Raw genomic sequence first — 22,412 nt, forward strand, 5'->3', positions numbered from 1 at the left:
AGAGTCCAGAAATAAAGCCACACATCGATGGCCAAGTGACAGTCGACAAGGGTGCCAGGCATTTGTTCAACAGGGAAAGAACAGTTTCTTCAACAAATGGTGCTGGGACAACTGGATCTCCACATGCAAAAGAATAAAGTTGGATCCCTACCTCACACCATATACCAAAATTAGCTCAAAACAGACCAAAGATCTGAATGTAGGAGGTAAAATGATAAAGTCTTAGAAGAAAACATAAGGTAGGGGCGCCTGAGTGGCTCAGTCGGTTAAGCGTCCGACTTCGGCTCAGGTCACCATCTCTTCATTCGTGAGTTCCAGCCCCACATACGGCTCTGTGCTGATGGCTCAGAGCCTGGAGCCTGCTTTGGATTCTGTGTCTCCCCCTCTCTCTGCCCCTCCCCTGCTCGCACTCTCTCTCTCTCAAATATAAATAAACGTTTAAAAAATAAATAAAGAAAGAAGAAAACATGGGGTAAAATCTTTGTGACCCTGAATTTGACAATGAGTTCTTAAATATGACATTAAAAGCAAGAGCAGAAAAAAAAAAAAAAAGGAATAAACTGGACTTTACCAAAATTTAAAGCTTTTGTGCTTCAAAGGACACTATCAAGAAAGTAAAAAGACAACCCACAATTTTTGCAAATCACGTATCTGATGAAGAAATTTTACCCAGAAAATATAAAGAACTCTTACAACTCAGCTATCAAAAGACAAAAAAAAAAAACAAAAAAAAACTTAATAATGGTCAAAGGGTCTGAATAGAAATGTCTATTCAAAAGGTACACAGATGGCCAATAAGCACATGAAAAGATGCTTGGGGCACTTGGGTGGCGTAGTCGGTTAAGCGTCCAGCTCTTGATTTTGGCGGAAGGAAGGAAGGAAGGAAGGAAGGAAGGAAGGGAGGGAGGGAGGGAAGGAAGGAAAAACCAGGCAGACACTACGGGTGCTCGCCAGAAGGACAGCGATGGAAATAGAGGTGAAAGACTCCGGGAGGACAGGGAAAGGGCACAATGGGAACAGAGCCGTGGGGGCTGAAGCTTCTGCTGCTTAAGTAGCCTGAGGACAAAGGACTCGCACTCCATGTGGGGCCCTGACCCACAGACTGTGCTAGCCGGCACGGCCAGACCCATCTGGGGACAGGTGGCAGGAACCCCAACCAAACCTGGTTTTCCCAGGGGAACTTTCAAAAAATACGTAGTATTCTGTCTGTGCCATCAAGCACTACAGCAGGGCCCCAGCCCGGCCTGCTTACGGACGACGCCCCCACAGAACAGCCAGTCTGGCTGGCTTAGGGCTCCCTCCCAGCTCTGGGGGGCTGTCGGGGCACACAAGGACCCCGGCACCTCGAAGGCTGCAGGAGCCCACCAGCCAGGGCTCCAGGCAGCCTGGCCGCACCTGCCACAGACCACAGAGGACAGCGCCTCCGGATGTCAGAACAAGTCTCTGCACAGGCCCGACTTCTTCCTCAGAATGACCTGGAGCAGGCGCCAGAGACCTCATGATGGTTTCCTTGGTAGCGAGAGGACATTATAGCACCCGGATCCTCAGGGACCAGAATAAAAAACCAAAGCATGTTCATGGCAACCCAGACGCGATAGGAAGGCAGAACCAGCCACACAGCCGTGTCACCCAGGCCCGGGCGGGAGGGAAGACGAGGCCGGCTCCACCAAAGGACTAAAAAGATGGAGTGAGGTGACACAGATGATGGAGGCGGGGCGAGGGCTCTACGTCTGGGGGATCAGTTCTAGGACACGGGCGGAAATCAGAGATGTGAGGGAGAATAAAATGACACGATGAAAGTACATTCAGAGAAATAAAGTCACTTTGCTTACAAGGTGGTCTTGTAGCTGAAGAAGCTCATTTGAGCAAGAAACCCTTCATCTCAGAGGCAGGCCAGTCCCTGCTTTCCAATCCAAAACATTCCAGGAGACCACCTACGGGCCTAGTCCTCACGGCCAACGTGCACAGAGTGAGAAGCCAGAAAAGAAGGGTCTGGATACTGCACGGCAGGCACTGATGAGTGTCCTGAGGCAGGGTGGGCACACCCACCCCACCTCAGCCGCAGACCACAGCTAGGACGGACAGCACTTCCCACAGATCGCGGAACGCGCCCTCCAGCACCCTGAGAGCCCAACTGAGTCAGATGGTACTTACTTCCCCCGGCTCGGGTTCACGCCCTAGGAGGTGATCCAGAGAGAACCGGCCACTCTCGCAGCGCACCCGGCAGCCAGCCACTGCTCTCGGCTCCGTGAGCAGCCCGCGCGCTGAGCCTCGTGGCCAGCTGAGGTGATGGAGGCCAGGAGGCCGAGCTACCTGCCCAGGTCACTCAGGTGAGACACGGCGGAGCTGGGGTCCTGACCACTTAGCCAGGCTCCTCTCCGGCCACAGCTCGGAGCTCAGAACACTCAGAGTCCTCAAGCAGAGGACGCCGGTCCCTGCGACATGACTCGGCCTCACCCACAGGGCGCCACAGCCACCTCTAGTGTCCCCACAGTGGCAGGGCTTTCTCTATCCACCCAGACTGGAGACCGTAGGGACCCAGGTCTCTTCAACAGTGTAGCTGCCCAGTGCTGATGGCTTTGCTCCTGGTGCAGACTCCCCTCTGCTCAAATGATGGAGAAGAGCAGGAAGCGGCCCGAGTGAGCCCTGAGCAGGTGCCAGACTTCGTTTCCCAGCCCCACAACTCAGGAAAGCAGAACGCTCGTAACCAATGCAGTACAAGACCCAGAGATGTTCAGTAACTTGCCCAAGGTCACACAGCTACAGAGAACTGGGTCTGAGCCCAGGCAGCCAGGCCCCCAGTCTCTGTGTCACCACCACCTGCTAGGAGACGCTCCAAGAGGTGGGACTGTCCGAGAACAGGTTAGCAGCCACTGTCTGAGCCTCAGAAACTGAGACTCGAGTGAAAAAAGCCAGACACAAAAGGCCTCACGTTGAACGTCCAGAGCAGGTATGTCCATGGAGACACAAAGCAGATCAGTAGTTGCCGGGGTGGGGAGGGCAGTGGCAATGGAGTGTGAGGACTACACGTCATGGGTTTCTTTGGGGGTGATGGAAATGTTCTGGAACTAGACAGAGGGGACAGCTAAGGAACACACCAAACATGCGAAAAACCAATGAACTACTTGTTCTAAAGTAGCAAATTTTATGTTATGTGAATTATATAGCTCAATGGAAAAGAGAGACAGAGAGAGAGAGAGAGAGAGAGAGAGAGAGAGAGAGAGAGAGAGAAAGAAAAGAAAAGAAAAGAAAAGAAAAGAAAAGAAAAGAAAAGAAAAGAAGAAACCCCTGTCTATGGTTATAAGAAAGGTAGAAACCTCACTCAGAAGTGCAAGGGCGGGGCTACCTTCCCCTTGCCCCGCCCCCACTGACCGGCAGCCCCCCCCCCCCCCCCCCCCCCCCCCCCCCGGCACAGGACAAGACCATCTGCCCAGGGTGAGGCTGTTCTTACCTGTACTTCGTTGGTTTTCTGTCTGATTGCCTCTTCCTTTTCTCTAATGTCCTGTTCCAGGGAGTATTTCTCTCTGGGCACAGAAAAAGAATTCAGGAAAAGCACAGATGAGTGATAGCAGGACTACAGCCATGGTGTATTCTCTCCACGCCGACTTCTCAACACCAATTCCGTCCATACGCACGGAACCCAACTCAGCTGGTTCCTAGGAATGACCCTCAGGGATCGTGCCCTCTACATCATCTCCTCCCCCATCAGCGAGGCCGTGACTACGAGGAGGCACTGCTCCCCATGAGACCACTCGAGCCCCTCAAGCAGAGGAAAAAGGAAGTCAGAGCGGTGTCCGGGGTGAGGAGGGTTCAACGCTCCCTGCTGACTGTGCCCATGGAGGGCCAGGTGCTTCCTGGGCCCTCCTCTCTCTCCTAGAACTAACTGGTGGGAGAATGCTGCTTTGAAGAGGAAGCATCTCTTTATGCCAGATTTGAGAGGACAGACACCCCATCCAAAGCCCTTGTTTACAGGTGGGGAGACTGAGGCAGCAGGCACAGAGAGGAGCCAGAGACCTGGACACAAAGGCTCCCTCAGTTTAGCTGTCGGTCCTAAGCCATTAACTTGCCCTCGGAGGCTCAGCCGTTCTACGTGCTGAGGGGGAACAAGGCCCATCCTAAGGGCAGGGGGCAGGGCCTATGGCTACCTAGCAACAACCTGCCTGAGATTCCACAGCCCAGACTGACTCCAACTGAGGATGTCATCACTCGAGCTCATTAAGTCAATTCAGGAACTCGGGGGAATGTGCCCTGCTTCGCTTCTGCTGCATGAACTTGTTGACGGCCGACCTGTGTGCCTCACAAGCCTGTGGTACTTGTGGTAACAAGCTGGGATAGGGCCTGTGTAAGGGCCAGATTCCGAGGGGAAGGAGCTTTAACACACCTCTGTAACTGGGCAATCTCTTGACTGATATCATCAAGTTCCTTCACACCAGTGAATTCCCCTGATCCAAGAGAACTTGAACCATCCTGGAAGCAAATTCAGACACAGGGTTAAAACTTGACAAGCTGATGGGGCGCCTGGGTGGCTGTCGGTGAAGTGTCTGACTTCGGCTCGGGTCATGATCTCACGGTCCGTGGGTTCGGGCCCCACGTCGGGCTCTGTGCTGACAGCTCGGAGCCTGGAGCCTGTTTCAGATTCTGTGTCTCCCTCTTTCTCTGCCCACCCACCCCCCCACACTCGTGCTGTCTCCATCTCAAAAATAAACAAACATTAAAAAATTAAAAAAAAAAAACTGACAAGCTGAGGGTTGCCTGCCTCCCTCAGTCGATGTAGCCTGTGACTCTTGATCTCGGGGCTGTGAGTTCAAGCCCCGCACTGGATGTAGAGATTACTTAAAAATAAAATTAAAAAAAAAAATTTTTTTTTGACAAGCTGACCTCACCACCCAGCAGGTGCTAGTATGAGGGATACAATCTCCAATTCACTAGGGCAAGTGGCAAAAGTGCCAGAACCCAGCTGGATAACTATGCCAGTGGCCCAGCCCCACCCCCAGCCCCTGGTGAAGGCCGGGCCACGAGAAGGCAGGCTACAACAGCAGGGCACTGGCCTGCTCACATGGGCCACTGCCGCCACCTGGTGGCAGGCTGCGGGAAGCCACAGGAGCATGACAGGGATGTGGCCAGGGGTACTCACCTGGATGGGAGTGCCTCTCTCCGAGGGCGGGACCATGTCCGGTGAGAGGACCTGAGGGGGGTCGATGCCTTTACTGACCTTCTGCTGAATGAAGTACATAGCTAATGCGAATTGGTCTTTACTTAACTTCCCCGTTTGCCTCGTATCAGCCAGGGCCCTGGGAGAAGGCGGGATGCTAATTAGACATCAGACAAGAATTCGGCCCCGCCTGGGAAGTACAAATCACAGAACCCCTCCATTTAAAAAACGAACAGTGACAACACAAACAGCGGGGCACAGCAGCGACTCCTTTTCTGTTGAACATCCCTCTCGAGGACCGCAGTCCCGCCACCGGCCACCCAGGCATCCGGCCCTACGGCTGGTGAAGGAGGGGCCGTCAGCACAAGAAGGGGGGCCCCACCTGGCTGGAGAACCACCGAACCCCACCCCACAGTCCGAGGTGGTGGGCCTTTGGGAAGGCCTCATCAACAATTACCAGGAACGCAACCGGCTCTTTATGGTGTGTGTGTGGAAGACAGTGAGGGTCCGGTACGGAGCCGCTCTGGTGGAAGTGAAAGCTGGGCCCGAGAGTGCACCCTTGGATCTTCAGCAAGTTCCCGCAGCCCTGGGTTATCTGAGCAGCCTGAGCTGCTGGTTTTCAACGGGGATGACAGCAGCAGCATTTTGGGTCGTCGTCACGAGGAGCTAGGGCCTGGACGGCCACCCGCGGCCGTGCTGCACCGGACGGCCCCTCGCTGCTAAGGGGCCCTGCTCACGTGGCCTTTGGGCATCCTGGTAGACGGGCGGCACGTGGAGCTCCCGCGGAGCCGGGGTGGGGGAGAAGCTTCACAATCAGCCCGGTAACGGAGGAGCCGGCCGTCACGGGAAGGAAAGCCTCACGCAGTAGGACAAGGCCTCCGCATCTGCAAAACTGTCTCACCCTGGCCACTGCGCAGGCGGTCTCACCTCCCACTGCAGTCGTGACCGAAGAGCGACACCTCTCTAACTCGCAGCCAAGGAGCCGGGCGTGGTGAGCAGACTCGGGCCCAAACACCAACGCACAGGGCCACGGGGAGCACGGAGACCCCACTGAATATCGCTGACACGCGCTGGTTTGCAAACGTCTTCATTTTTGTCGCGGTTTGAGGGCGAGGTGTGAGGATTCTGCCTGTAAGCGTCGGTCCTGCCGCCTCGCCTCGCCCACGGCTGCTCCTGGGCTGAGGCCTCTTCTCTCCAGCCCTCTCCTGCTCCCGGTCTCTGAGGGAGTGTGGGCTCCGAGGCCTGCAGGCGGGGTGCTCGGCCAGCCACCAGCCGGGGAGGCCTACACGCGCCTTCTGGCTCCGTCCTTGTTTCCTCCCTGCCGTCCCCCTGGGCGTGCTATCTGCGCTCCCCCCGGCCCCCCGCAGACAAACCCGGACTGGCCTTTTACTCTCCCAGCGGTGATTCCAGAGCCTGCTCGTTCTGTCTTTCCCCTCTGCTCCTTATGCGTTCCCTCTTCTAATCCGAGCGTATTCGTGATTTCACCGTGCTGCTTCCACGTTGTGGCGTCACCGGCAGGTGGAGGGACTGTCCCTATACTACGACTGGGGCGCCGCATCGCTACCTCTGAATCACATGCACGTTCGCTTCAGGGTGATAAAGGGCACACGCATTTTATCGGTTTCTAAAAGGGGACGCCAGATCTGAAGGGGCCGAGAATGACTGCCCCGGACCTGTCGGAAGCAGTCGGCCTCCACTAGCTGTTTTGGTGACTGACTCTGGGTGTCACACACTTGCGAAGGGAGAGCCTGTTCTCTGAGGTCGGGGCCTCCCGTCACAACGTGGACATCTACGAATTCTTGCCGAGGGCAGCTATTTCCACAAGCTACTGAGTAACGTGCTGTCACTGCTCTTCTACTAGGCGCTTATCCAAAGGATACAGGAGTGCTGATTCATAGGGGCACATTACCCCAACGTTTATAGCAGCGCTATCAACAATAGCCAAATCATGGAAAGAGCCCAAATGTCCATCAACTGATGAATGGATAAAGAAGATGTGGTTTATATATACAATGGAATACTACTTGGCAATGAGAAAGAATGAAATCTGGCCATTTGCAGCAACGTGGATGGAACTGGAGGGTATTATGCTGAGTGAAATAAGTCAGTCAGAGAAAGACAGGCATCATCTGTTCTCACTCGTTAGTGGAATGGAGGATCATGGGGGAAGGGAAGGGGGAAAAATGGTTTTAAACAGAGAAGGAGGCAAACCCATAAGAGATTCTTAAATACAGAGAACAAACTGAGGGTTGATGGGAGGGCGCGAGAGAGGGGAAAATGGGTGATGGGCATCGAGGAGGGCACTTGTTGGGATGAGCACTGGGTGTTGAATCATGGGAATCTACCCCCAAAATCAAGAGCACAGTGTATACACTGTACGTTAATTAACTCGACAATAAATTCTATTAAAAAAATAAAATAGGGCGCCTGGGTGGCTCAGTCGGTTAAGCGTCCGACTTCGGCTCAGGTCATGATCTCGCGGTTCGTGGGTTCGAGCCCCGCGTCAGGCTCTGGGCTGACAGCTCGGAGCCTGGAGCCTGTTTCTGATTCCGTGTCTCCCTCTCTCTGACCCTCCCCCGTTCATGCTCTGTCTCTGTCTCAAAAATAAATAAACGTTAAAAAAAAATTAATTAAAATAAAATAAAATAAAATAAAATAAAATAAAATAAAATGCCACTGCTCTTGCTTGGAGAGGTTCACTTCTCCAGAATTATACAGAAATTCCCTCCCTGTGACTCCCAAGTGAAGCCCCCTAAGCCCTGAGAACAAAAGTTAGAAAGTGACTTTCACCACTGGCCAATTACAGAAGGAGCCATCCCAGCACTGGGAAGACTGCTCTGGTTCACCCTGAAGGAAAGTGATGGTGGGGCAGTCCCCATGGCTGGGGACCAGAGTCCTGTTGACCACTCACCCCCCTGACGGCAGTGGAGTCGCTGACCTTCACAGGCCTCCTAGGGAAGGCAGCCACAGCCCCCACTGCCCAGGGTGGCTTTGCTAGAGTCCCTGGAGACGTACCACACACTCGCCCCAGAGGGGCAGGGCCATGCGTCTGCACCCTGACTAGCTGTGGCAAAGGCGGGGCCTCCTGCTAGAACCAGCAAGAACTCTCCCCAGACACTCAAGCAAATCGCCCCACAGCTTTCCAGAGGGACTAAACAGGCAGTGAGCTGACATGCCCAGGATACGGGGGAAGGGCCTTCACACTCGTACCTCACTCGGCACCCCGATCAGCCTGCTGAGGATTAAGTGACAGGCAGAGGTGGAGGCCCTGACCCCCAGGCCCTGAAGGTCACCCGCCCTTCCTTCAGCACAAAGCTTATTTCCTCGGGGCCCCTCGGAGCCACCCGTGGCCATCACCTCCACACGGGAGGCCCAGAGGGAGCAGACGTCCAGCTACCCATCCTTACCATATGTGTGCTAGAAGGTTCTGGGTGAGGCCCGAGTGCATGAAGATCTCCTTCACCTCCTGGCCACTCACGTAGCCATCCAGGTCCAGGTCGGTCTTCAGGAATATCTCGTCAAATCGCATCTTATCTGCAACCGGCACCACCCAGCTCACTGTTGGCTGAAAGGGGTTTCAAGACCATTAGTCTAGAGCTTCTAGACTATAAACCATAAACACACGCTATTAAAGGGCTTTCACATGCTCCTGATGGATGCTCTCCGTGCATTAGGGCAGCACCACGAAACGAGAGGGCAGACAGGAGCCCCACTCTCTAAACAGGGAAACTGAGGCAGAGAGCAGTGCACACCAACTCGGTCAGTCTCGCCTGGGGGCCAACGTGCACCTCTCCCACGCCATCGCACAGCCCCCTTCTCCTTGTATTCAGAGGGAGGTAGAGACCCGGCAGGTCCAAAGGGACTTGAAGGGAAGCCAATGACCTCCTTCCAGGAGGGGACTTCAAGTGCGCCAGGCAAGACCCTGCTGACAGTCCACGCTAGAAGGACGGCCTCCTGAGAACCAACCAGCCCTTCCTGGCCCTCTCGTTTTCTGCCTGCAAACACTTCTCTGCAGCTGCCAGAAGTATTCTCAATGCCCACAGTTGAGGATTCTGTACTCCACCCTTTGTCCCTGACTCCATTCCCCGTGACATGGCAATCCCCCCGTGAGGTGTCCCACCTGGCACTGATGGGCAGTGAACACGTCTGCCCGTGTGAAAATGGCATCTGCTAGACAGGCAGGCGCTCAGGGCCCCCTGGCGCTGGCTGAGGAGCCCGGGCCCCCGACGAGCATGCCGTCCACCCGCAAAGCCCCACCGCCCCCAAGGGCCCTCACAGGCGGACAGAGCTGAGTATCTGAGAGCCCAGCGTAGCATCATGTCTGCAGTCATGGGGCTTGGCCACCCGCTGCACGCGTGACCCCTCACACCGCCTGCTCAGGTCTACGTGAGGAAGGCAAATGCCACTGAGGGTTCACCGGGGCCCGGGCACCTCCTAATCCAGAGGCACCAGGGCCCCTTCCACCGCTAATTCCAGACGCATCACCTCTGACCTTTGGTGTGCTCTCCGAACCAAGTTCCACAGTGCCTCTACCCGTTTTTCTAGAGATGTTCCTCCTTATCTGCTTTTTCTGAACAGGTCTCCCTCGTTATCCAAATCCAGTGGGATCCTGACTCAAGCACCGGGAATCCAGAAAGCAAGGGTGGGAAGCAAGGGACACCACATTACCCGTATCATTTCGGTTCCAGGATTTCGGATAGGGAGTAGAATGATTTAGTCTGCCACGGATTTATCGGAATCCATGGGCCAAATTCAAACAGCAAGGGCTCAGGCAGCAAGAGTTCAGAGACCTGCGTTTTACGCGTCCCATTATATGGATTTTGTAAGCCACCCCAGGGGAGGCATAAAGACACACGTAAAGGATCTCTAGCGAAGAAGTTTGCCGCCTTCATATCCAGTGTCTGGAGCAAGCTAAACCTCAGACGCCAAGCAACCCAGAGAGGAAGTAACAGTGGGTCAGACAGGCTGAGCTGAGGGGGACAACGGTTTCTGTGCTCCGCAGGTCCCAAGAGGTTACCACTCTGGGATGACAAAGTCCTGATGTTCGGTGTGCAAACAAAATGGCTTGCTGCCTGATTTCTGAGATCCCAGAGCAGGTCGGTGGCCAGACTCCAACGCCCAGCCTTTTCCTCGGAGCTGGGTCTCCCAGAAGGGGCTGGTCTGGCAGCCACAGGCCCCAGTAAAGGGGAACAGACCCTGCTGGCTGGAAGTGCCTACACCCCGTAGCCGGCTGGGAGGACAAGACCTGGTGGCATTAGTCTGGAGGTGAGAGAAGCAGAGGAGGGGACAGCATGGTGACTGCGGGTCCCCAGAACTGCTCGATCTCATGTCTGTGATTCCACCAGCGCCCTCATCCTTAGGGAAGGGGACATACGTCTTCTTCCCTCCCCCACCCTGACAGAGGTCCCCGGTAAAATAGGTCTAGTGGTAATCAGCAGCACGCTCCCAGGATCCGGGGAGAGTCACCAGATCGCCATGAATCTGGGTTACAAGGCTAGTCAGTCTGCACCTGTCAGCAACTTTGGCCCCACCTGCTTCCTTGTCAGTAAAACCTATTACCACTAACCTAACCTACGGTAATTAATAAGAACTCTTGGCAAGAATTTTGCAGACACAAGGCGCTAGGTTGTCTTAGAAAACAATAGCTCACGCGGGTCCAAGTTACCAGCCTCGGCCCTCGCTTTAACTCCACCCCCATCCTTCTTCCTGTTTCTACAGGTTCCCGCTTGAGAGCCTTGGCATATGCTAGTCCTCCGACGGCTTTTTGTCATTCAGGGATCAGCTCAGGGCACCTCATCAGTGACCGTCCAGTTGACCCCACCTACAGGAGCACCTCAGTGCTTCCAGGCTGGGCCCTGTTCTGCTTCTCATAGCTATCTGACCTTCCTTAGTTTATGGTTATGCTTATCGTCTATCTCCCCAAGGAGGGCAGAGGCTAGTCCCACGGTCACCGCGCATGTCCACAAAGTGCTGGGGATGGCTGGTGGTTTGCCGAGCTGAAGATGCCCACACTGGACCATCTGGATGCTGGGCTTGTTGACCGACAGCCATGTGAGACTCACCAACCAGAGGGGAAGCCCCATCACCTGTGCCTCTCCACACGGCCGTGGCAGTGACGGGGAACGCGTGAACCCCCCCAACCCCCAACCGACCAAACCACCTCGGCCCTCCCTGATGGGACCCTTACTCTTCGGTGCAGCGAGCTCCTGGAAAATGAGCCACTAACCGCACCCGCCCAACCACCACCAGGCAGAATGCTTAATTTAATTTAATTTAATTTTTTTACCCCCCCCCCCCCCCCAGAATGCTTAATTTTAGAATGATGTCACGTGCAAGAGGAACCACTGTCTGATCGTCTATTTCTGTAGCGTTCAGTGCCTGACAATTTGGGGGTTTTTTATTGTAATTTAAGTGCCTGTCATTAAGCTTTTGATTGCTGAGGCACCCATTTCAAAACTATCCATCTCATATAAACACACTGCCAGCCACACAACTAGGAAGCGCCAGGCCAGCCCATGACGGTCCCCACTAAAAAGCTCTGGGTGACCTAGACAACTGGCCGCCTGAGTGACCCTGCTTTTCCCTTCCCCTGCTTTCATTCCCACTCTTATGTTTTAAATTCACCAAGGAAGAGCGAGCCTGAGAAACCCTAGGCCCCCACCCTCGACCCCGAAAGAGGCAGAGTCCCGTGCCCGAGCTCACTCTCTCTCTACCCACGACCTTGCTGTGGTGGCCCTGGGGGTGACACGCACTCTGCAGGACTTGTGAGCAATGAATCTTTTTTCAAATTTTCCGGATGGTTGTTGCGAAATGTAGGTGCACTCTGCAATCCTACCAAGAACCACAAAGACACCTCCTCCAGGCCAGAAGTGTCCGTGGGGGCTCGCCACAAGTCACGGGGGCCCGAGTGAGCGCCACAGGCGCTCCTGGCCGACAGCGCCACCGACTGACAGGCCGAGACCAACACAACACACTTCTACTTTTATCGTTCGTATCTGAACTTGCGTGGTGGCGCTGGCTGGCCCTCTTCGTGTCACCTTCACTGCTCCGCCTTTGAAGCCGCAAGTGAGGCAGAGAGCAAGGCATGACTCAGGATGTACTCACGGCCACATTCTTCCATGTTTTAGATCATCTCAAAGGTGCCTCTTTATAAAAGAGCCCTCGATGGTGTGCTGCATTTGCCAGAACAAGACGCGTCTTTCTGACACACCAGATGCTGCCTGCTGGGACTCAGAGCCCCCACGCTGTCCTCCTGACGAGACAGATGCCTCCGCTGCTGGCTGGTTGTTCAACAGGCTCACTGAGCATCAAAGCACCTGAGACTCTTCTGACACTGAGATTCTAACCAAGGACTAACTGTTCTCATGAAGCTAAGGTGGGGGTGGGGGTGGGACGGGGAGGAGACCGAGGATACACAATTAACTGCACACCAAGCCAGGCGTGGGAAATCTACAACGCAGGGTGGACAGAGCCCGGGGCACGCTGGCTGTGGTCACACCAGGGCCCCCCGATAAGGTGCCCGTGAGCAGAAGCCTCACGAAGCAAAGGGCTGGGGTGTGATCTGGGAACGCACCGCCCAGCAGAGGAGCTACCTGAGGCAAGGGGGACAGAGACACGAGGAGAGAGCCCAGAGGTGGGAGCCAGCTGAGGGTGTCTGAGGAAGGGCGGTATTTGTGTGCAAATGAATGAGAAACTTAATTCTGTATCCCCATTGCAACGGACTGAATGTTTGGGCCCCAACCCCTCCCCAGAACTCATGTGTTAAAACCCTACCCCCAATGAGAGGGTATTATGAGGTAGAGCCTTTGAACGATGATTAGATCATGACGGTGGAGCCCCATGAATGAGATCACGGCCCTTATAAAAAGGACCCTAGAGAGCTCCCTCGCCCTTTCCACCATGTGAAGACACAGCAAGAAAATTCCATCTGTGAACCCGGAGCTGGACTTTCATCAGACACCGAATCTGCCGGTGCCTGGATCTTGGGACTTCCCAGCCTCCAGATCTTCTGTGAGAAGTAGATATCTGTCATGGTCACCTATCCTATGGGACTCCATTACACTCAAACAGCCTAACATACCAATCATAAACATTGTTTTAAAAAACGTAATCCAAGGGGGCCTGGGTGGCTCAGTAGTTTGAGTGTCTGGCTCTTGATTTCAGCTCAGGTCATGATCTCAGGGTTGTGGGATCTCGGTGCTGAGCATGGAGCCTGCTTAAGATTCTCTTTCTCTCCCTCTGCCCCTCTCCCTGCCTCGTGCACACTCTCTCCAAAATAAAAAAAAAAAAAATTAAAAAATAAAAAAGGTATGACAGTTAAAAACATAATCACAAATGTTACCTTTTGGGGGTCGCAAGTTACTTGCTCCCAAGGTGCATCTTGCTGGGACTCTATACGTGCAAATGGCTGCCCTGAGAAGCAGACACCGTACCTGTGTTTGCTTGAGACTGTGCTTGGGGGACAAGCTTCCCGTGCTGTTCAGGCTGCTGACGCTGCCGTGGGAAGGGGTGGAGCGGAGGCTGTCTTTCGGCGGGGGGCTGGCGGGCAGGACAGGCACAGCTCCTGGGAACACGGTCTTCTTTCTCTTGGAAGGTGGGATGAGGGAGGGGGGCAGGACAGAGGGCACAGGCTCCTTCTCGAGGGCTCGGTACACCAAGTGCATCGCCTGTGAATGCAAAAGAGAATTACGTTCAGGTGGCCAGGCGCAGGCCTGCTCTTTCCAGGGCTGCAGTGATGTGACATGGGCTGCTCTTTTTGAGGTCACTTCCAAGCTGAACAGAGTGAAAAATAAACCTTTTCTGATGAGGTATCTTCCAATGCATAATTTTTCCAAGAGGTGTGTAATCACGCAAGACCCACATGAGCACAAGAGGAGTTCAATCATGCCAGACTCCACACGTGTCCCTTCACCACACAGGAGGGCCACCAGCTCCAGGGCTGAGGACTCCCACAGTACTGGAATTTGGAAGTCTAAAGACGCACTGCGATGTGTATACGCCTGTTTCAGGCGGGCAGAGAAAAGAAACTTTCTCTAAAACAAAGATTTAATCCCGTTTTAAAGTGTAATAAAACCAAACCAAAATCACAGCCCTTCTCCCTTAAAAAGATCCCTTGTTATTTGCAATACAGACCAGATCACTAACATAGGTAAAATTTATCGTCACTCAAAAACACTACAAAGGGGCACCTGGGTGGCAGTCAGTTAAGCGTCCAATTCTTGGTATGGGGCTCAGGTCATGATCTCAGAGTCGTGGGACAGAACCCCTGTTTAAGACTCTCTCTCTCTCTCTCTCTCTCCCCCCCCCCCCAAATACCCCCCTCCGATTCTTCTCCACGCACACATTATCTAAAATAAAATTTTTAAAATTTCAAAAGAAATTTTTAAAAAGTGCTACAAAATGTTAAACCCAGCTAGTGATGAAAAAAACCCCAAATGACACAATTATAAGACCCATTTATAGAATAACATAACTCCTGGCTGAAATGATGGGAAATAACAAAAAGAAAACAAAAATGGAAACCCAGGGCTCCTGAGGCCGTGAGGGGAGGGGCACGCGTGCGGGCTCACTCTGGGCCAATTATCCCATTCCTGGGCATCACCCCAAGAGCAGTTAAATGATACAAATACCTCAAGTCAGTGTGGCCAGAAGAAATATAAAAAATAAGTAATAAGGGACTGGGGGAAGGGGAAGCTAGTGTTCGCTGGGGACAGAGTTTCAGGTGTGCAGGATGAAGGGTCCCCAAGATGGGTGCTGGTGACGGCTGCATAGCTGTGTAAAATTATTAATGGCACTGAATCACACACGTAAAAATGGTTATGATGGTAAACTTCACGTTATATGTGTTTTACAATAAAAAAATAAGAATAATGCACGGCCAGTAAAAAGAACAGGATGATGGAGACACACGGAAAATGCTCAAAGTGAAAAAGGCAAAGCAGAGATGACGGGGGAGGTGGGGAAAGACCCAACCAGTGCTGGTGAGGGTTAGGGGTCAGAGGGCGCTGCTGGAGAAACTTCTAACCGACCTGGGAAACGGCTGCAATTGAATCTAAGTTTAAAATCCTCAAAGGCTTTACACACATATTACAGTAAGGAAATAATAAACCTCAATTCGTGTGTATGTGGTAAATCACATTTTAAAGAGGTTTATGATTTCTAGAATGGAAGATGAATCTTAGGGATACTAGGGAATTCCCAGGTAAGTCACAGTCGGGTTTTGTTTTTGGTTTTTTTGGCTTGGTCGAACTTAACTGCTATTTATTAAAACACTATCCGTAACTACAAGAGACTACTTTCTTCTACTTTGAGATTTAAGGGAACAAGGTGAGTGAATAAATTCCCTGAATGGGAGAGAAAGGTCAAAGGTCAAAGGTGTGAGGTGGAGGGAAGGAAGAAGAGGAGGGACAGAAAGACACAGGCCCGGAGTGAGGAGGGCTGGCATGTGAGGATGTCAGTCCGGTTGCTGGGGCAGCTGAAGAGCAGGGTGGGAAGGTGCAGGGGCGTGGAGGGAGAGCAGCTGCCTGGGAAGGCAGTCGACAGGGCACAAGAGCCCTAGTCAACACAGAGACAAGCCACTGCCACTAACAGGAGAAGGGGTGGAGTGCCGGGGCTCTCGCATAGGCATAAGCAGACCCGAATGCAGATGGCGGTGTCCTGGGGCACCTGCTGGGCGCACCTACACGTATACCTACTTCCCAGCTCTGTCTGCTGAGAGGGCCTGAAAGCAGTTGGCACCCCGGGGGCCCTGAGCACCCCAGAGCCTACATGGTAGTTTCTAACACCATTCTCCACTACATGGAACCGGGGCTCCCTGGAGAAGTCGGGCTGAGGCAGGAAACATACAGGAGGAGCGAGGAGCGTCCCACCGTGCCAAGAGGAAGCAAGTGCTCAGAGAATGATGGGATGTGACCAAAGGAGCCAGCTGGGAGGAACTCCAAATGGGCAAAAGAAATCATGCCACTAAAAGACTACAAACATGGCGGGGGCGCCCGGGGGGCTCAGTCAGTTAAGCGTCTGACTCTGGCTCAGGTCATGATCTCAACAGTTCGGGGGTTCGAGCCCCACGTCGGGTTCTGTGCTGACAGCTCAGGGCCTGGAGCCTGCGTCAGATTCTGTGTCTCCCTCTCTCTCTCTGCCCCTCCCCTGCCTGCTTCTCTCTGCCTCTCAACAATAAATAAATGTTTAAAAAAAAAAAAAAAAAGATTACAAACATGGAACAAAGGGCGCAGCCATGAGTCCACTCGGACACAAATTCCTCACAGTAGGAGGCTCACTGGGAAATGTGCAGGAAGTGCCAGAATTACAAACTCATCTGGCAACCACCACAATCCTCACTGAATCCTGTGAGACTCCTGGGAGGCCTTGAGAACTAGCGGGTGAGAGTGGAGGAGACTGGGGCATCCAGTCTCCAGGTGTCTCCCACGAGAGACTGAGCACAGAGGAGGAGAGTAACCCTGCAGGGAGAAACCCCGGCCTCCGCTCTGACTGCAATCCAGGTTCGTACCATGTCAACAACAAGGGAGAAGACATCCCAGGTCCTGTCAGTGGCACGTACCCCAAGGAAAAGAAGCCATCCCCATGGTGGGGTCCTGCCCCACGTATATGCACGACCTGGACCATCACGAGGAAACAGCAGATATCCCTGAGCTGAGGGACACTCTACAAACTGCTGGCCTGCGCTCTTCAAAATGCCCATATGCCCACGAGACACAGAGACAGACGGAGATGCCTCCAGATCAGAGGGCATGAAGGAGACGGAGCTACAGAACATAACACAGGAGGCTAGAATTTCTTTGCTGCAAAGGACGTTTTAGGAACAACTGGCAATGTCCGAACATCCTTAGATAATAGGTTAATGATGTAACAATACAGAAGACAGGACACGTAATAAATACCATAGTAACTTAGACAATGCCAATGTTAATTTCCTGGGTTTGAATTGGACACTGGTGACATAAGAGAATTCACTGATTTTAGGAAATCCACCCTGAAGTACTCTGGGATGAAAAGGTATGGTGCGTGCAGCTTCCTCCAAAATGGTTCAAACGGAATTTTTATGTGTGTACACATATGCACATACGGCAAAAGTTAGGAGGAGGATAAAGCAAAGTGGTAAAATAATAACACTGGGGAATCTGACTGGAGGGTATTGAAAAGAATTCTCTGTATCACTGCCACTTTTCTTTAAATCCAAAGCACATCAAAATAACTACTTTCTAAAAATCACAGAAGAAGTGGTGCCTGGGTGGCTCAATCGGTTAAGCGTCTGACTCTTGATCTCGGCTCAGTCATGATCTCACGGTTCGCGGGTTTGAGCCCCACAACGGGCTCTGCGCCGGCAGCATGGAGTCTGCTTGGGATCCTCTCTCTCCTTCTCTCTCTGCCTCTCCCCAACCATCAAAAATAAACAAACTTTAAACAAACAAACAAACAAACAAACAAACAAATAAATCAGAGGGGAAAAAAAAAAGAATCCAGAAACCCCACATGAGCTGTGTTTCCTTCCTCAGCAGAGTAGGAAAAGAGAGTCACAGCAGGGGCCTACCACAGCAAACTCATCTCTGTCCAGGTGCCCATCCTTGTCGATGTCACTGAGGTCCCAGACCTGCAAGGGAAAGAGAGCAAGGCTTACTAGGGAGGTGGGGGGCACCGGGGCTCCCTGGGGAAGGAAGCATGTCTGCCAGAACTCAGATTCCGTGTGCTCAGTCGGTGCACACCGGGGTTAAGGCGAGGCACTCAAGACGCGTTGGAGAACCCCTCGGCAGGTTCTCTGCAAAACCATCAGCTGATGAAGTACCATCAATTCCAAGACCCCTCCATTGTATTGTGCTCACTTTCTCTAACAAGTGATTGTAATTCCAACCATGTCCACCTTGCTTTTCTCTTTATCGTCTCACAAGGAATTCTTAGATAGGAAACACGGCTTGGTTTCGCCACAGGTGCTGCTCCGAACACAAGCCCCCCCGCCCCCATTCACGGTGTGCTTGGCCATGGGCACGCGTTCGAGGTCTGTGGGGTCTCGTCTCCTCTCCCATTGGTGCATGGTGAGGCAGGTGACACAGAGCACGCTTGCACCCTCAAGATGAGCCAGGTACAGGTTCCTATACTGGGTCAAAGGCCATGTGCCAGACTGTCTAAACCACAATCAAAGCACTAGCTTCCCGACCCAAGTCAGCATCACCAGAACCAGCAGGCCTGCCTGACTCGGCAACACTGGGCGGGGCGCCAGTACCCAGAGCGAAGCGGACACCTGGGGTCCAAACGTGGTCCTTCACGTGCTGGTATCTCTTCAATCAGGAGCGACATCAGCCCAGGGACAGTTCTCATGTGCAGGCCCTCCTCCCCAGCCCTGCTGCTGTCCTTGACTTGGGCCTCTCCAATCGTCCACAGAGGCCACAGCCTCCAGTTAGCCTCTTTGCCTCTAATCCTTTCCCCAGGGTTACCACAGGAACTGTTCTAGAATGCACTCTGAGCCTGCCCCTTTGCCTGGCACATGGACGCCATCCCCCCTCCCGTGCCCTACACAGGTCCCTGTACCACAGCCCAGCTTCCAGGGACTCCACCTTGACCTCTAGGAACCCCAAACTGTTCACAGTCCCTTCAAGCATGTGGACGCCCTTTCGGAGGCATTCTGCATCAGGCCGAGTGCTGTATGCCTCTGGTTTCAATTCAGGAAGAGTAACTTTTCCAAGCAGATGGCACTTACTCAGGGAACCAGGACCAGAATGAGAACTCCTGGCTCCATAGCCTCTCTCTGTCCGGGGGCCCCTCCACCTCAGCACCACGGACATTCGAGACCGCGTCACTCTCTGTGGTGGGGCTGACCTGGGCACGGCACGGTGTTGAGCAGCATCCTCGGCCTCCACCCACCCGAGGCCAGCAACACCGGACCCAGGTGGGACAACCAGAACTGTCTCCAAACATTGCTCAACATTCCCTGGGGGAGGAATTGCCTGCTAAGAACACCAGCCCTCCCGAGCATGCCTCTGCTCATGCTGCCACGCACCCCTTCTCGTCCCATCGCTGGCAACCCATCTCTTTACTCTAGAGAACACAACCCATAAGTGCCTACTCTAGGAAGCCTTCCCTGCCTGCCCCGTACCCCTCTGCCCTGGCAGATCAGGCATCTCCCCTCTGCCACTGTCCTCAGTGGGCAGAATCACAATCACCAGGGAAGCACTGGGTAGTAGAGGCTTTACCAGGGAAGAGTGAGGGACCTGGGGACCACCGAGGACCTCATTCCCATCTCCATGAGACCCTGAGGGGCTTACTGGCCACTCTGAAGGCCCCCATTTCCTCATCTGGAAAATGAAAGTGACGCCAACCGTAACAGGGTGGTTGCAAGTGCTAAAGGACTTCATTCGTGCAAAGTGTTCCAATGGGGCTTGGCACGTATTAAGCCCTCGGTAAAGGAATATTAGGATCTCAACCACTAATTATTTTGGATCTTAACTACGATTTGTTTATTCGACCTTCTGGACTGTATCTAATTTCATCGCCATCTTCCCAGTGCTCAGCACGAGGGCTGGCCCAGGGCAGATTCCAAAACTTCCCGAATGCCTGCATGGATGGTTGGTGCATGGGTGCACAAGTAAATGAATGTATGCATAGGCGCATGGATGCACAAGTATACTGACGCATTCATCATGGACAGCTGGGAGCGCAGATAAATGGGTGCATGAATATGGATGCACACACGGATGGATGGGTGCACAGTTACGGATGTGTGCGTGCACGGATACGGATGCACTCGTGCACAGGTGGGCGGGTGAATGGATGTGGATGCATGAGTACATGGATGAACGGGTGCACATAAGGCTGGCGTGTGAAGAAAAGGAGGGAAGGAGAGAGGAGCAGATGAGAAGTGACCCCTGTGTCACAAGAGCTGGAGCCAGGGCAGAAGACTGCAGAACGCGCCCTTCCTAGCCGAGCTCCCTTTCTAACGAAGCACGTTCCACCTCTGTCAAGTCTGTCTTGTTCGTGACTTGGCTCTACAACATGATTATACCCATCATCGGGTACTTTGCAAGGACTGCCAAGTAAAGGCACACAAAGTGCAGGAACGGGTCACCCCATCCCGCTGCAATTAAAACTCAGGCCTTGGAAAAACTATAGGTGATCAGCCAAGGTCCCCATCACAGAGCTCCACCGACACCATGCCACGGCCAAGAGCGAACAAAAGGATTTGAGAGATTCCCCTTTCTTAATTTTTTTTTTTTTTTATAAACTTTAGTGTATTTACTTAGAGAGAGAAAAAATGGGAAGGAGCAGAGAGAGGGAGAGAGAGGATTCCAAGCAGGCTCCACACTGTCAGTGCAGAACCTGATGCGGGGCTCAAACTCACAAACCCTGAGACCGTGACCTGAGCCGAAATCCAGAGTCGGATGCTCAACCAACTGAGCCACCCAGGCGCCCCTTAGTGGCCTTCTTTCAAAGCAAACTGTTAAGGTGGGCTCTACCTGGGTCCTACTAAGCGGGCCAGTGTCCAAAAAAGTCATAATCAAACAGAAACGTTATTAGGTGAATCCAAGTGGACAGAAATTTGCACCTTTCCCAGAGGTTCTACCAAACGTCATGAGCTAGACCCACAGGCGTGGCCTAAGGTAGCAGGGACCATGCTCAGTCCCCTGCTGGGCCTGTGACTGCCACATCGTCACAATCCAGTCCAGACAGATGACATCCCTCCCATCTCAATCCAGAGCAGGGGACTCAGTACAGCCTTGTGGAACTGGGCTTTGTGCAGAGCAAACACACAGTGCCATGATGATGCAAACCTCACTGGAGGGAAAGCAATCCGGAACAGAAAGCTGTACCTAAAAAATCTGTATTTAGGGGTGCCTCAGTGGCTCAGTCGGTTGAGAGTCCGACTTCAGCTCAGGTCATGATCTCACAGTTTGTGAGTTCGAGCCCTGTGTCGGGCTCTGTGCTGACAGCTCGGAGCCTGGAGCCTGCTTCAGATTCTGTGTTTCCCTCTCTCTCTGCCCCTCCCCCATTTGTACTCTGTCTCTCTCTGTCTCTCAAAAATAAGTAAAAACAAAAAAAAATTTTTTTTAATTGTATTTAATAGAAACAAAGCTGAGGGTGTTTTTGTTTTGTTTTTTTTTTTAAGCGAATGTATAAATTTTCTCTAAGCTTGCAGCAGAATTTAAAGTAACTTCACCTGGGCACCTGGATGGCTTAGTCAGTTAGGCATCTGACTTTGGCTCAGGTCATGATCTCACAGTTCATGAGTTAGAATCCTGCATCAGGTGAGCTCATGGCCCCGCTTCAGGCAAATAAGAACCCCACTTTGGGTGAGCCCCACTTCTCTCTCTGTCTGTCACTCACTTGCGTCCTCTCTCTCAAAAAAAATAAAAAAATAATCTGCATCTTAAGTTCTTAAGCAGAAAAAAAGTAATTCTAAATAGACAAGAATTATAGATGGACACTCCCACACTTCTCCCCAGAAGCAGAGAGACAGGGAGATCCCGGGTCTGGGTTCAAATCTCACCCCTGCCCATCTCTGGGCCCTGGGCAGCAAGATCACTTCTGAGGCTGCCTCCCCACGTGTGCAATGGGCCCACACCAGCATCTTCTCCCAGGCTGCAGAGCATCTGTGAGCCACATCCATGAGGCCCTAAGCCAGCGTGACTGTAACAAATTCTCCATCCACATCGGCTCTTGCAAAGCCCCCTGATGGTGCACGGCCATGCGTAGAGCCTCCAATGTGTACGTGGGGAGCAAGCACGGGGCCTACGGAGTTCAGCAGCACTGCAGGGTGTGAGAGAACCACTTACCCGGCCCAGGACATCAAGAGGCAGCTTTGAGTTCATGAGGACCGGCTTGACTTTGTCTCCAGAGAGCAAACCGTTGATGGGTAAGAGGCTTTCAAAAATTCCATCAAATTTGGCCTTTTCTTCCACCTAGTTGGAAAGAAAGTGTGCCTGTGTGAGAATCCAAGATGAGCTCTGACCCGCAGCTGGATGAACACAGGCAAGGACCCACCACTGGCCTCGCCAAAAAGCACAGGACAGCCTCACGGCAGTTCAGAGTGAACTTCTGCCCTGAAGGAAACAGCTCCCCGGCAAGAGCAACGACAACGCTGGTGGCCAAGGTCAATAGGGGGACAGGGCCTGGCCTGGGGCCTCACTCTCCACCACAGGGGCTGCCTGGAAGACAAGGACCACCCCTCCCTCCCTCCTAGGAGCACACCGGGACGAGACAGATGAAGGCCTGAATGGCTGTTCCTTCTCTAGGACAAACGATGAAAACTGGGCAT

At 53.0% G+C, this 22,412-nt stretch overlaps 1 protein-coding gene across 8 annotated transcripts in view; it reads right to left on the reverse strand.

Annotated features, from left to right (window-relative positions):
- EPS15L1 (epidermal growth factor receptor pathway substrate 15 like 1) overlaps positions 1-22,412 on the reverse strand; it is a 97,140-nt gene that overhangs the window by 43,208 nt on the left and 31,520 nt on the right. For all 8 annotated transcript variants that reach the window (XM_042978477.1, XM_042978482.1, XM_042978478.1 and 5 more), the window contains exons 7-13: positions 21,931-22,056; positions 17,700-17,759; positions 13,585-13,818; positions 8,560-8,717; positions 5,135-5,291; positions 4,382-4,467; positions 3,452-3,524 (exon numbers count right to left, since the gene is read on the reverse strand). In XM_042978477.1, the coding sequence (XP_042834411.1) occupies positions 3,452-3,524; positions 4,382-4,467; positions 5,135-5,291; positions 8,560-8,717; positions 13,585-13,818; positions 17,700-17,759; positions 21,931-22,056 (894 nt within the window). The remainder of the gene's footprint in view (positions 1-3,451; positions 3,525-4,381; positions 4,468-5,134; positions 5,292-8,559; positions 8,718-13,584; positions 13,819-17,699; positions 17,760-21,930; positions 22,057-22,412) is intronic.

This window comes from Panthera tigris, chromosome A2 (assembly GCF_018350195.1).
Source record: "Panthera tigris isolate Pti1 chromosome A2, P.tigris_Pti1_mat1.1, whole genome shotgun sequence".
NCBI classification, from domain to species: Eukaryota; Metazoa; Chordata; class Mammalia; order Carnivora; family Felidae; genus Panthera; species Panthera tigris.